General features: G+C 50.7%; 1 protein-coding gene across 6 annotated transcripts in view; it reads right to left on the bottom strand.

Moving 5' to 3' along the window:
* The window catches only part of PUM1 (pumilio RNA binding family member 1), an 80,600-nt gene that overhangs the window by 43,822 nt on the left and 21,850 nt on the right, over positions 1-14,928 (bottom strand). For 4 of the 6 annotated variants that reach the window (XM_039729108.1, XM_039729105.1, XM_039729109.1 and 1 more), the window contains exons 4-7: positions 8,476-8,584; positions 6,024-6,202; positions 3,791-3,957; positions 821-1,091 (exon numbers count right to left, since the gene is read on the bottom strand). In XM_039729108.1, the coding sequence (XP_039585042.1) occupies positions 821-1,091; positions 3,791-3,957; positions 6,024-6,202; positions 8,476-8,584 (726 nt within the window). The remainder of the gene's footprint in view (positions 1-820; positions 1,092-3,790; positions 3,958-6,023; positions 6,203-8,475; positions 8,585-14,928) is intronic. The other 2 variants (XM_039729110.1, XM_039729107.1) reach the window with 1 other exon arrangement.

Here is a 14,928-nt window from a genome sequence, read left to right as displayed (position 1 = left end):
CAATGTGGGGCTCAGCACGGCCCAAAGTGGGGCTCAGCAGGGCTCACACCTGGGTTCAGCAGGGCCCACCATGGGGCTCAGCAGGGCCCAATGTGGGGACCTGGAGGGTCCAGTCTGGGGCTTAACAAAACCTAACGTGGGGCCCAGCAAAGCCCAGTGCAGGGCTCACACTTGGGCTGAGCAGGTGTTGGCTCTCAGTCACTTCCTGGGCTCCAGGGTGGGTGTTTGGGGTTTTTTAGCACTTTTTGCTACTTTAAAGCTCTTTTTCAATGCCAGCTCCTCAAGACAGCCAGGATCACCAGAGAGGGCAGTGCTGTGGGAGCTGCTGGGAGAATTCTGATTATTCCAGCTGCCACGGGAGGCAGATCTGCTCTAGTTTCCTGGGAGGACACACACAGCACAAAGATGATGACAACACCTCCAATCTTCCTCCATCCCTTCTCCCACAACAGGACCTGGAGCTCATCCCTCTCCACACCGACCCCATTGGAGCCACAGGGCAGGATCAGGGCCCAGGATCAGGGCTCAGGATTAGGATCAGGGATCAGGATCAGGGCTCAGGATTAGGATCAGGGATCAGGGCTCAGGATTCGGATCAGGGATCAGGATCGGGGATCAGGATTAGGATCAGGGCTCAGGGCTCAGGATCAGGGCTCAGGATTCAGATCAGGGCTCAGGATCAGGGCTCAGGATTCGGATCAGGGATCAGGATCGGGGATCAGGATTAGGATCAGGGATCAGGGCTCAGGATCAGGGCTCAGGATTCAGATCAGGGCTCAGGATCAGGGATCAGGATCAGGGCTCAGGCTCAGCTCTGTACCTGCTGCTGGGAGTTGTAGTCAAAGAGCCCCACGGTGGCCGCAGCCGAGTCCACGGGGACCTGCGTGCCGGAATAGTCGAACTGCAGCGGCTCCATGCCCACGTGCTCCATGGGATCCAGGGGCACGCTCTGGGACTCCATGTTGGAGAAGTCCTCCACGGGCTTGGCCCCGTTGGTGCTGGCCAGCTGGGCCAGGCCCTCGGAGCCGTTCTGGTTGGGGCCCAGCAGATCCACCTCGCTCGCCGAGTTCTGGCAGTTCCCGGGCGTGCGGCTGCGGGGAGGGAAACGGGTCAGGAAAAGGGGCAGCAATGCTCCAGCCACCCTGCACAACTGCCAGGGCAGCTGGGGTACAGCAGGGAAAAATAAACACATGTTCATCTAATTAATTATATGGAGAATTGCCATATTTAAAAAAAAAATTAAAACCAGGTATGCTCCATCACACCCCAGACCCTGCAGAACTGCCCAGGGGTGCTGGAGTACAGGAGGGAAAAATAAAGACATGGTCTGAAATAGTTCACCAAATTAATTCTATGGAGAAATTGATGTATTTAAAAAAATAAGAACTAAAAGCAGGAACACTCCATCACATCCCCAGACCCACCAGAAATCCTTGGAGGTATTGTAGAAGAGAAGGGAAAAAACAGAGATGGTCTGAAATAGTTAATTCTGCTGAGAAGTTTATTTAAAAAAATAAAACCAGGAATACTCCATCCCAATATCACACCCCTAAATCCACCAGAACTGCTTGGAGGTGTTGGAGTAAAGAGGGGGGAAAAATCAAAAAGATGGTCTGAAATAGTTCACAGAGTGAATTCTACTGAGAAATTGATGAATTTTAAAAAATAAACAAGAAATCAAACCAGGAATGCTCCAGCCCAGCATCACAGCAGCAATGCACCCCCAGCCCCACCAGAACTCCCTGGAAGTTGTAGAAGTGTTGTAGAAGATAAGAAAAAAAAATAGAGATGGCCTGAAATAGTTCCCTGAGTTAATTCTACACAGAAGTTGATGTATTTAAAAAAATAAAAGCTGGAGTGCTCCAGCCCAGCATCAGACCCACCAGAAGTGCCTGCAGGTGGTGTAATAAAGGGGGGGATAAGTAAAAAACATGGTCTGAAATAGTCCCCTGAGTTAATTCTACATAGAAATAGATGGATTTTAAAAACAAACAAAAAATAACCCACAAGCCCCAGGCCCCAACTTCAAACACCTGTTACAGTAAAAATGTAAAAAATTCAGTTTCTGTTTTCTGCTCAGTTAAGAGGCAGACAGAACAAGCCACAATCTCCCCAGATAGTTATATTTAATGGAGTATTTGGTGATTTTTAACTGTGTGAAGCTCTGGCACCAAATCTCACTTAACACCACTCTCAGGTAGCTGCCATGGGCATGAGGACTGGACTTCATGGGAATGCTTCACACCCACGGAAGAGCCAGGAATGTGCATTTCCCAGCACTGTGTTTGGCTTTCACTTTTTATTTCACCATTTGTTTGGCTTCTTCAGTTTTCCTACAGACCATGAGGAACCACAAGAGATCCAGAAAATGAGCAAGGGACAGAAATGTATCAATGACATCAAGGGCCACAATTCCAGGAGGTTTTCAGCCCTGCAGAGCTGCAAGGAACAAACCCAAACTCCCAGCTGTGGTGTGGACAGGACAGGAGCAGAACCATGGGGGTCTCCATGGGAATCCCACACAGAGGGATGAAAAATGGGAGTGAAAATCACCGGGATCACACCCAGCCCTGAGCTCTCAGGTGTTCCCACCTTGTCCCCCTGCTTCCCTGAGGACATTTAGCACATCCTGGGGACACTTCAGCATGGAAAAACCTTTCCAAAGCCATCGAGTGCATGGGCAGCTTTGGCACTGGGCTGACTGCCCAGGGTGCCCAGAGCCAGGGGCTGTTCTGCTCCTCACCCCACCAGTGAGGGACGGGGGACACAGGGAGGGTGACACAGCTGGGACAGCTGATCCCAACTGATCGAAGGGTTTATAAAAGAGATTTTATAATTCATTTATCAAATCATCTGGATCAGATAAAGGCAGGAGTTTGTCACACTCAGGGTGGGGAGGGGCTGGGCTGGAATTCCCACAGCAGCTGTGGCTGCCCCTGCATCCCTGGCAGTGCCCAGGGCCAGGCTGGACACTGGGGCTGGGAGCACCTGGGACAGTGGGACAGTGGGAGGTGGCCCTGGATGGGATTTTAGATCCCTTCCAACCCACTCTGGGATTCTGTGATGCCCCAGCCCACAGCACCCAGAGCTGAGGGAAGAGGAGGGTGTTTGGAGGGATGATGTTTGGTCTGCACCAGTCCCTGTCACAGAATCCCAGACTGGGTCAGGCTGGGAGGAGCCCATGGGGTCACTGGTGCCACTCCCTGCTCAGGGCACGGCAGAGTGTCCATGTGGCTCTGGAATGCCCCAGGGAGGAGACTCCAGCCCCTCTCAGGGCAGTTCTGCCTCCTGGGCAGGGGCAGCTCCCAGGCTCAGGCCCTGCCCATGGCTCTGGGGCCATCGCTGGGCCTGGAGCAGAGCCTGGGCCTGCCCTGACCCCTGCACACAGGGACAGCCAGGGACACACAGGGACACACAGGGACACACCTAAAACCGGGCCCCTGTCAGCTGGGGCTCTCCTCCAGGCTGAGCAGCTCCAGCTCCCTCAGCCTTTCCTGGGCAGCGGGATGCTCCAGTGACCCCCAGTGGAGCCAACTCCTCTGAACAAGGGGGGCCTGATACCCTCCCTGGGATGTGCTGCAGGAATTCCTGCCTCAGCTTCACTTCCAGGCCCAGTTTTTCCTTTTCCCTTTCAAATATTCCCACCTCAGCCCAGGAATTTTCACTTTTCCCCTTCTGATTCTCCCCCCATGGCACTGCAGGGGATGGAGTGAGAGCCTGGAGAGGCTGAGCTTAGACCCCAACGCTGATTATTATTAACTGATTAATTACTAAGCACCCATGCACATACCTGAAGTCTTTGACGTCGGCGTCGATCCCGTTCTGAACAGGCAAACCATTGGATTTATCCATCACATCCCCCTCCTCCTTCAGATCTCCCAATTTATCTCCATCAAACGTGCCCTTGCTTTTCTTGTCCCCTTTGTCATTCTCATCACTCTCTGCATCCCTTGGCCCCTGGGCAAAAGAGACATTGTTTTAATAAGCTGAGTTTTCAGATCAATTTTCTGTTACCCCAAGATGGTAACAAATCAAAGACACATGTCACCATAAAAGAAGTTACTTGCAAACATTACTTCCTACAAAAAATAGCTAAAAATGCAAAATATTCAATAATAATCAAAGAAACAAGGGAATTCGCTCTTACTCTTCCAAGAGGTGTTTCATCTCTTCAGGTTTCTTCATTTAGTAACTCAAGGTTTGCTTTTATAGGCTCCAAAAATCTCATCCCAAAATAAATGTAAGGAATTCTCTTTCTAGATGGGACTTAAGCACTTCAAAATCAACACCAGCAAATGCTGCAGGGTCATAAAGTGAATTAGTGCCTCTCTGAAGTGCCTGGATCAGTGTCAGACACAGCTCTTGACTGGACAAGTGTTTGAAAATCACCTCAGTTTTGGAGGCATCAACAGTGAATTCCAAGGCACACCTCATTTAAAAGCACTCAAATAAATCACTGCCTCAATCATCAGCCCCTGTAATCCTGAAGCACATTTCTCTGGGAGAAAAGGGGGGAAAAAAGAGGGAATAAAAGGATTTCTGTTCTGTTGTGCATTCCATGAGTGGCGTTACATCTGCAGCGTGTCTGCATTTTATTGCACTTGGGAGGAGAATAAAGGGTGATGATGCCTGGGGCAGTGTTTTGAACAACAAAAGGGAGAGGAAAAACAACATAATTTATGATAAAAACCAGCAAGGGGCATATAAACATATTTATCAGAGGCAGCTTTGGGGCTGTCACAGGGACAGACATCCAAAGCCTGCCTTCCTCTTGACTGGAGGGAGAAGTGCTCTGCACACAGCATTTCTGCCTCTATCCACTGAACCCTTTTCCTACTCTCTCTAATTGGAGGGAGGGATTTTTCCCTCCTATTTAGAGAAAAAGAAATTGTTCTGAAATGAAAAAAAATCTTTTGGTGTTGCTTCTAAAAGAAAACAGAACTGTGTTTCCTTAATATTCCTTGGAAATGGCACCTCTAAGTGCAGCAATGGAGCAACATTCCCCCAGACAAGGGGGTGCTCAGCAGTGACAGCTGTGTCACCACTGTCACTCTGATTGTGCTGAGGAGCAAACCCCTCCCTGACCCTCAGCTGGGATACCCTGCCTCCTTGCCCTGAGTGCTCACACCCAAAAATCCTCCCAGCTCTCCAGGGCTCTCCCAGGTCCTTGGGCAGCCTCTAATGAGGGCCAGCAACCCCGGCAGGGCTGAGCAGCCAAGGGAGGATTTCCACATTTCTGTGCTGAGGAGCAAACCCCTCCCTGACCTCAGCTGGGATACACTGCCTCCTTGCCCTGAGTGCTCACATCCCAAAAATCCTCCCAGCTCTCCAGGGCTCTCCCAGGTCCTTGGGCAGCCTCTAAGGAGGGCCAGCAACCCCGGCAGGGCTGAGCAGCCAAGGGAGGATTTCCACATTTCTGGAGCCCTTTTCCCACTGCAGGGCTGGGCTTGATGCCAGCTCTCCCCACATGCATCACCTGGAGGCTGTGCCCCTTCCCCACCCCACAAAAGGGGTGCTGCCATTCCCCATGGGAAGCAGCCTGCCCAGCAATCCCAGCTGGGAAACACATCCAGCCACAACAGGAGCTCCAGGGAAGGGGGGCTGACACCATTCTATTTGTTAGGAGGGTGGTTATCCCAAAAAATAGCATGAGGAAAACCTCCAGGACAAGGATGAACACCATGCCAGGGCAGTTATCCCCAGGTAAAGGGTTTGCAGCTGGAATCCCATTCCTGGGATCAGCACCAAGGCAGCCACAGGCTCAGTGCAGGTTTGTGGGGCCTTTCCCAAGGATTAGCCTGGATGGGCTGTTTCTGCTGGGGGGCTTTTCCAAGCACCCAGGGAATGCCAGCACCTTCCCATCTCCCATCCCACACCCCCAAGCCAAGGACTAAACCTGCCCTGTTTGAGGAAGAGCTGAACTGAGAGCAAAGAGAGAAACCTCTGCCCTAGAAATGATTCACAACCAAGCAAACGAAGCAGCAAAGGGAGAAAAGAACAGCAAGGTGCAATCAGGCACTTACAAAGGCTCCTTTCCTTAGGCAGGAGTCTCCAGGAGATGAGCTCAGCACATACTCCACCATGCTCACCCCCAGCCCTCCGCTCTCTGACCGTGGGGACAGCACAGAGTTGACTTCACTGTTCACATGGAAGCCCTGCCCAGGTCTTCTCTGAACCATAATTGGCTGGGAAACAGAGTGATCTGGAACAGAAACATGGGAAACTCTCACAAGCACATCCAACTATTCAAAGGAGGCAAATTAAATCATTCAATATGTACTCCCCAGGGGCTTATTTGCACTCACGAGTGCCAACTCTGTGATTCTGCTGATGTCCATTAGTTAAACTAGGATGGCTTTCTCATTTTTTAAATACTACAACGTGTAAACCTGCAAGTGAGAGCTAGGTTTAAAATCTAAACTTAAAAAATGTCAGAAATTTAAGACTAATTAAAGGTTGCAATTAAAAAACCAAAGGTTTGGTTTTTAGTTTTAGTACAATTCTTGCATTAGCACAGTGAAAACAAGTTTTGGCTTGTCATTTAAAACATGATCCTGCTACTCCACCAGCCCTGTGCCCTGTGTTCCACCAATTGTTGTGTTCATGTCAGGATCAGAGATTTTTTTTGGCTGCTCTTTCCTCAAGAAAAGGTTTCTGAGGAGTTCATTTCTCCTTCCTCATCCCCCTGTCCTCCTGCACCCCTCAGCCCTTTGTCACCCCTGAGGCTTTGAGTCCCAACCAGGACAGACTTGGGGTCTCCAAATCCTGCTGGGCTCTGCAAAAATCCCTGGCTGGGCAGGAGAGAGTGACCCCGAAATGGGGGAAAGGGGGAAAGGGGGAAAAGGGGGAAAAGCTTCCAAAAAAAGGGGAAAAGCCAGTTTTAACCCAGCATTGCTGCCCAACTCTGTGTCACCAGGAGAAGAAGGAAGGGCAGGACTGCAGCTTTGAGCTGGGCTCTCTTTGAAGGGTCTAAATCCACAACTCTGGGGTAGAGTAAAACCCCAAATCCACATGGGAGGCCTGCAGTGCATCCTGTGGGCACGGATGGAGAAGGGATGGAGCCAAGGAAGATCCAGGCCTCACCTGGATGGACTGGGGGGATTATGGGGGGAAAACTTCCCAAAAAGGAGGAAAAGTTGGTTTTAACCCAGCAGTGCTGCCCCGGGAGTGGAAGGAAGGGCAGGACTACAGCTTGTAGCTTTTGGCTGCATGGACTGGGGGGTTTGGGGAGCAGAGCCCTCAGGTGCTGCTCTCTTATTTTGGGGGAGCCAAAGACACTCAGGGCTCTGTGAGCTGTGGGGTGAATGGGAACCAGCACCAGGAGGGATGAGAGGGGCCTGGGGGAGAAAATCCCAACCTCAGCCGGTCCCAAAGCCTGGCTCAGCCCTAATCCCTAATCTCAGCTCCAGGCTGGACTAAACCAGGTACAAGGTGCTCCCAAGGCTGGGACAGGCAGCAGCTGCCCAAAATTCCCCCAGCGCCCAGACTGATCCAGCCAGGCACGTTTGGAGAAGCTCTATCACCTTTGCATGGCCATTTTTCAATGTAAATAATAAAACAAGGCCTTATCACTCATTTAAAATTGGTATTTTCATCAGGGAAAATCCCACACAACAGTGAGGCAAATGCCATTTCCTGGGAGCTGCAAATGCCATTTCCTGGGAGCTGCAGGTTGTGGGAGCTGCACCAGACACCCAGCTGTGTTTCAGGAGCAGACTCATGACACAAAAACCATGGACAGAACAAATCAAAGGTCAGCATTTCAAACCCAGCACTTGCAGGTTTTTTTTCCTAAAACCAACCTGAATAGTCTCCCCCAAAGCTCAAAATCAGGGAGAGTCTCTGAGCCAAGAATAAAATCCTTAGCAGATAAAATTCAATACTAATTCAAAACCTCCTTTTTTTGCTTTTTAAACTGAATGTTGCTCTCCCATCAAATCCAAAATCAGGGACAGTCTCTGATGCAAGAACAAAATCATTGGCAGATTTAATGCAACACTAATTCAAACCATTAATTTTAATTTTTTAAATTTTTTTATTATATATTTTTTAAAAATATTTTTATTTTTATTCCGTTTTTTTAACTGAATGGTGGGTTCTGGTTGGTTGGTTTACTATTTCAAAAATGAAGGGATGTTTTTTTATTCATCTTGTTCTCCGAGACCTTTGTTCAAACTTTCAGCTGATCCATCCCAAGGCAGAAAACACATCAGAAATTGAAATTGTAAGGGTAATTTAAGATTTTTAAGCAGATAAACATGAATTTACACATATTCACATTACACTATGTTCTGACATCCATGGATATCCTTATTTTATCACAAAGCAAAGGCTGTTTGTTTTTTATTATATAAGCCAGATGTGGTTTTAAATCTTTTCAAAGCTGTTTCATCCAGCCTGGCCATGGACTTTGAGTAAATAAATTGCACATTTCTGTATTCAACCCCCACTAAATTAAGGAAATAATTGAGCTACCTGATGTTCCCCAAGCACTGTCTCTCCACTGATCTCCCAGAAATATCCCTTTTGGTCCATCTTTGCTGGAATCATCAGATTCCCAAAACTTTTTACCCGGCAACAGCTGCTGCAATTAAAAAAAAAACAAAACAAAACAAAACAAAAAATAACCAAAAAAAGAACAAAACAAAGCAAAGCATGATTAAAATAAGTATAAAATGCAAACATAAACCCCGTAAGCATCTCCCTTCTATCAGGTAACCATTAAACACAACTGAGAGAATCAAATACTTCCATCTCCCCAGTCCTGATTCTCCTCCCAGCTCCAGGAACCCCCACACGTCAGACACTCTCACAGACACTCTCCAGCCTCTCTGCACTCACAAGGGAAATAAAGGAGGGGGAAAACATTGTGAGTTTGCCTGAGCTCACCTGGGAACAAATTCCTGCCTCCCAATGGGAGCTGCTGCTGGAGAGGCAGGAAATTGGGGATAGAAAAGCTCAGGAGTTGCCTTTTCTCCCTTCTGCTGCAGAGGTTCTTTGGAACACTGATGGGAGGGAGGGCAGCACCCACCACGTGTGGAACGGGACAGAGCCATCCTGGGGCTGGGACAGCCCAGGAAAAGCTCCTGGGAATGGGACAGAGCCATCCTGGGGCTGGGACAGCCCAGGAAAAGCTCCTGGGAATGGGACAGAGCCACCCTGAGCTGGGACAGCCCAGGCAAAGCTCCTGGAAATGGGACAGAGCCATCCTGGGAATGGGACGGCCCATTTGTCCTGGCTCTGGAGGTGACAGACAGAGCAGCTTCTCTGGCAATTCCAGCCCAGCCCCTCCCCACCCTGCAGGGAACAATTCCCAATTCCCAAGATCCCATCCAGCCCTGCCCTCTAGCAGTGGCAGCCATTCCCTGGGTCCTGTCCCTCCAGGCCTTGTAAAAATCCCTCTCCTGAATCCTTCCTCCCATTCTTTGGGGGGTTTTGGGAACAGCTTCACCAGGGATCAGCTCCACACTGGGAATGGGACGGAGCCATCCTGGGAATGGGACAGAGCCATCCTGGGGCTGGGACAGCCCAGGAAAAGCTCCTGGGAATGGGACAGAGCCATCCTGGGAATGGGACAGAGCCATCCTGGGGCTGGGACAGCCCAGGAAAAGCTCCTGGGAATGGGACAGAGCCACCCTGAGCTGGGACAGCCCAGGCAAAGCTCCTGGAAATGGGACAGAGCCATCCTGGGAATGGGACAGCCCAGGAAAAGCTCCTGGCTCTGGAGGTGGCAGACAGAGCAGCTTCTCTGGCAATTCCAGCCCAGCCCCTCCCCACCCTGCCAGGGAACAATTCCCAATTCCCAAGATCCCATCCATGGCTGCCCTCTGGCAGTGGCAGCCATTCCCTGGGTCCTGTCCCTCCAGGCCTTGTAAAAATCCCTCTCCTGAATCCTTCCTCCCATTCTTTTGGGGGTTTTGGGAACAGCTTCACCAGGGATCAGCTCCACACTGGGAATTCCAGGCCCTGAGGTGGCATGGGGACAATATCCCAGTAAATCCTCTGGATGGGGTGGATGGAATTCCCAGCAGCAGATTCACAGCAAATTAACCATGAAATGAGCCTTGCCTCAAGCTGGGATAAAACTCAAGGTACTGAAGATGAAAAGAATCTGAAATTACCTGAAATTACCATGGAAGAAACAAGAATCATCAGTTCTGGGGATCTCCCCTCTGGATCAGGAGTGGTGATAAATCCTGATTGGTATCTGTTTCAATACCCTGACTGACAGCAAATTAAATATCCTGATAACCACTTCAATATCTCTATTTGATATCAAATTCAATGCCCTGATTGATATCAAATTCAATATCCAGACTGGTATCAACTCCTGCTGATAACTCCAGCAGCAGAAGTGCAAATCTAAGGCTGCACTTGAGGAGTAAATCAGTGGCTGGATGCAGAGGAAGCAGCAAGAACTGATTTCACAGCCCTGGGGTGCTGGTTTAAAGCACAATCACAAAGTTGTGCTCTCCATTTCCTCCCCAACTCAACAAAGAGCTGTTTGTTTACAAAACCAATCAGTCTGCAGTGATTTCAGACAGGATTTCTCCTCATACCCTCAACACGGTGTGGGCTGCTCGAGGATAAAAGCAGGGACCTTGCCCCATGCTCCCTTTTCTGCCATCCCAAAATAACCCCAAATGGAAGGGCAGGAGGCTCCCATGGGGAACAATCATTCCCAAACACAGATGAACCTGGTCCTCCACCTGCACCGGGAAGGAGGGAAAAGCCAAGCCACTGCTCTCCAGTATTTATAAATATCAACACACTTCAGGTGTCTTGCAAATTCTTTATGTCCTGCAGCCACAGCTCCACATGGAATCCCAGAATGTTTGGGTGTGAATGGACCTTAAATCCCACCCAGTGCCACCCCTGCCCTGGCAGGGACCCCTCCCACTGTCCCAGGTGCTCCCAGCCCCAGTGTCCAGCCTGGCCTTGGGCACTGCCAGGGATCCAGGGGCAGCCACAGCTGCTGTGGGAATTCCAGCCCAGCCCCTCCCCACCCTGCCAGGGAACAATTCCCACTTCCCAAGATCCCAGCCAGCCCTGCCCTCTGGCAGTGGCAGCCATTCCCTGGGTCCTGTCCCTCCAGGCCTTGTAAAAATCCCACTCCTGTATCCTTGAAAAGAAAATCATGGAATTGCTCTGGTTTGAAATTACTGTTCTGCTCATTCTTTCCTGCCTCTGCCCTGTCCTGCAAGGCCAAACCCCTCTATCCTTTACTTCTACTTGAGAAGAAATTCCTCCCTGGCGGGGTGGGGAGGGGCTGGGCTGGAATTGCCAGAGCAGCTGTGGCTGCCCCTGGATCCCTGGCAGTGCCCAAGGCCAGGCTGGACTGGGACAGTGGGAGGTGTCCCTGGGCTGGAAGTGGGTGGGCTTTGAGAGCCCTCCCCACCCACAGCACTCCGGGGTTCTCCCACACCTGCAGCAGCTCCAGCACACCTGGGGCTGCAGCAGCACTGCCTGCTGGAGGGAGAGCTGCAGCTAACCCAGCCCTTCCCTCTCTGCCCTGCTCTCCTCTACCCCTTTCCTAAGGAAAACAAAACCTTTACCAGCACAATCCCGCACAACTGCACCCCAACACCTTCTGAATCTTCCAGTGAATCACATCCAAGGCTCACAAAACATTTCAATTCTCACTGTCTCCTGCACACCTCCTGCTCCTGCACAAAGAACCCCAGCCCTGTTCCCTCCAGTTTAACCTTTCCCCACCAGAAGCACCAAGTTTCCAACTGGAAGTTCTGCACCATCAGCAGAAACAAACAGAAGAGAGAAGTTTACCTCACAGGAGATTCCAGAGCTATCTGCAGATATCAGGGAAACCCAAAGCCAATATTAACAGATGCTAACAGGGGAGGGGGATTTCATCTGTCAAGTGCTGCTCCAACCAGCACAGAGCATTAGCAAGCAGCAATCACCTGCAATTATGCAACAGGCTGCTAAGACAATGAATTTTTCCTCAGGGAAAGTTGTCAGATGCAATGGAAGACAAAAAAAAAAGGGTATTTTAAGTGACTCTCATGCAGTTCTGCAGGTTGGAAATTTCAAAAGAACAAGCAGTGGTTTAGAACCAGAGTCATTTATTCATTCCCTGGTTTTTATTAAAATTGACCCTATGCAGTATGAAAATAATCCTGCTAAGCCCTCTTACAAAGGACTTACGAGTTAGGCCAATATTCAATTTGGCAGAGCAGGGAGGAGGGGAGGACTTACCCATCATCAACAAAAGCATTTCTTCCAGCAGCCAGGGCACAGAGATCCCACTGAGATGGGATTATGAATTAGACAAATTAAGAAAACTGATCCCCCTCAGACAAGGCAAATATTAAGATAAAAGCAGCCATCTGTGCAGTGCAGAACTGGGTTTGTCTGCAGCAACAGGTAGGGAAGGCAGAGCAGGTATTTATGGGTGTTTACAGGTCCTGCTTTGTACCCAAGATGTTATCAGCCCTCCCCCCTGGGGCAGGGAGGGCAGCACCCAGCAGCAGTGCCAGCCTGCACAGGATGGGCAGCACCCAGCAGCAGTGCCAGCCTGCACAGGATGGGCAGCACCCAGCAGCAGTGCCAGCCTGCACAGGGAGGGCAGCACCCAGCAGCAGTGCCAGCCTGCACAGGGAGGGCAGCACCCAGCAGCGGTGCCAGCCTGCACAGGATGGGCAGCACCCAGCAGCGGTGCCAGCCTGCACAGGATGGGCAGCAGAGCCAGCTTGCATAGGGAGGGCAGCACCCAGCAGCAGTGCCAGTCTGCACTGCCTTGCACATGCCTGGAACATCTCTGCACAGCCCTGGGAGAGCCCTGCACTGCCCTGGGATAGCCCTGGCACTGCCCCAGGACAGCCCTGGCACTCCCCTGGCACTGCCCTGCAAGGAACAGGCATTCCCTGCCTGCTCTGGGACTCACACCGCTCCCAGTTTGGGGAGAGAACAGGAAAGAGAGATAGGATTGGCAATGTCTGACCATTCCTGTGTTCCTGCTCAGGTCTGCTCCCAGCCCTGTCCTGAGCTTTCCTGAAGTGCCAGGGGAGCTGCTGTGGAACCATCACCAACCTTGCTCTACTGATCCCATCTCACCCCGGCCCCACTGATCCCATCTCCACCCCGGCCCCACTGATCCCATCTCCACCCCGGCCCCACTGATCCCATCTCCATCTTGGATCCACTCCCATCTTCAGCACTGCCAGCGCTGGGGAAACTGAAAAACCCAACCCAAACATTATTCCCAACTGCCAGTACTCCCCAGCTGCCAATGAATCATAAATTTATGGGGCCAATAAATCATAAATTTATGGGAACACAACACATCAGTAGCATGGGAAGCAGAGGCACAGGGGTTTAGTTTGGTGTGGTTTTTTCCTTCATTTTTGATTGGTTTGTGGTTGTTTAATCCAGGTACAGAAGTGTCCAGCCCCACTGTCACAACCACTGGACTGAGTCCCTCTGCAGGGGCTTCTCCAGAACCCACCCAGCTGCACCAATGGGGCATTAACCATGGACATGGGCACACAATCATGGAATATCCTGAGCTGGAATATCCACAGGGATCACTGATCCAGCTCCTGGACCCCCAACAACCCCACCCTGGGCATCCCTGCAGCTCTGGCAGCCTCGGGGCCGTGCCCATTCCCTGGGAGCCTGGGCAGTGCCAGCAGCCTCTGGGGGAAGAACCTTGCCCTGATCTCCAGCCTGAGCTGCCCTGGCCCAGCTCCAGCCTTGCCCAGCCTGCTGTCCCCTATCCCTGTCCCTGCCTCTCCAGGTTCTGATGTCCCAGAGCTCCCCTACAATGACCCCAAGGGGCTACAGGACTTTCACTGCCCACACTCAGTGATCCCAGTACTGCCCTGCAAGGGCAGCAGCCCAGCAATAATTAAACACTTTCAGGGAAATGCGTAATAATTTCTTACCAGCATTTCTCTTCCAGGGCAGGCTGCAATTCCCTGCTACCCCCAGATCTGAAGTTAAGCACCTCCAGTTGCCTCATGGCTCTGTGTCCCCATCCTCCTCCCACCCTCGGGATTAAGTTTCACCAGCACCTCACCCAGCTGCTCCTGACTCCAGACACAGACTTTGCACAACCTACTCCAAATCCAAGGTCCCAAATGCCTGTGAGGGGTTGGGGACAAACCCAACTGCACCTCACAGCCCCTCTCTGCTGCCACTATCCCCAGAGACACTGCACCCACACTCCTTGCTGCAAAGCTACAGATCCAAGGGATTTCAGCATGCAAAAGCAGACATGCAGCTCCCCATCTGAGGCTGGGGAGAAATGGAACTTGCAGGGCTTGTGTTAAGCCAAAGATAAGGGTCAGAGCTGTGGGGTCAAGGCCTTAAGGGCCATATGTGATGGGTTGAGCCAGAGCACCAAAATCCCACATGGACCTGCCAGACAAAGCTCCAAGGTGAGTTCCTTCATCCCAGAGAACAGCCTGGCCAAGGTGCTGGAACAGAGGGACAACATCCCCTGCCCCAGAGCTGCTTCCAGCATTATTGACCACAGTCACTACCAACAGCACAAAGCTTTCACAGCTCAGAGTGGAGAAAACAGGGCTCTGGGACTCCTTTTAATTTCCCTGATTGAAAAAATATTGCACTTCCACTTGCTGGAAATTCGGGAATATGAGGCTGGGAGTCTGAGGATGGAAACAGCCCCAAGGGAGTAGAAGGCTGTGGGGGTTTTTAAAGTATTCTTAATGTTCCCAGATAAGGATATCTGTTGATCTCCAAGCATTATCTACAATTTGAGAGCAGGCTAGATAAGAGATTTAACTGTTTGACAGTGCCCTTTATAAAACTGCTCTGATGACTTCACAATCTCCTTCCATCACTGAAATTATGACGGTGCTTAACAAGGAGCAAGGAAACTAGAAGATAAAAGGAATCTAACACTAAATGCAGAAACACCCTTCCTCATCTTTATCCACTATCAAT

This window comes from Passer montanus, unplaced genomic scaffold (assembly GCF_014805655.1).
Source record: "Passer montanus isolate IOZ18808 unplaced genomic scaffold, ASM1480565v1 scaffold68, whole genome shotgun sequence".
Lineage (NCBI taxonomy): Eukaryota > Metazoa > Chordata > Aves > Passeriformes > Passeridae > Passer > Passer montanus.
This window is presented reverse-complemented; position numbering and strand designations above follow the sequence as displayed.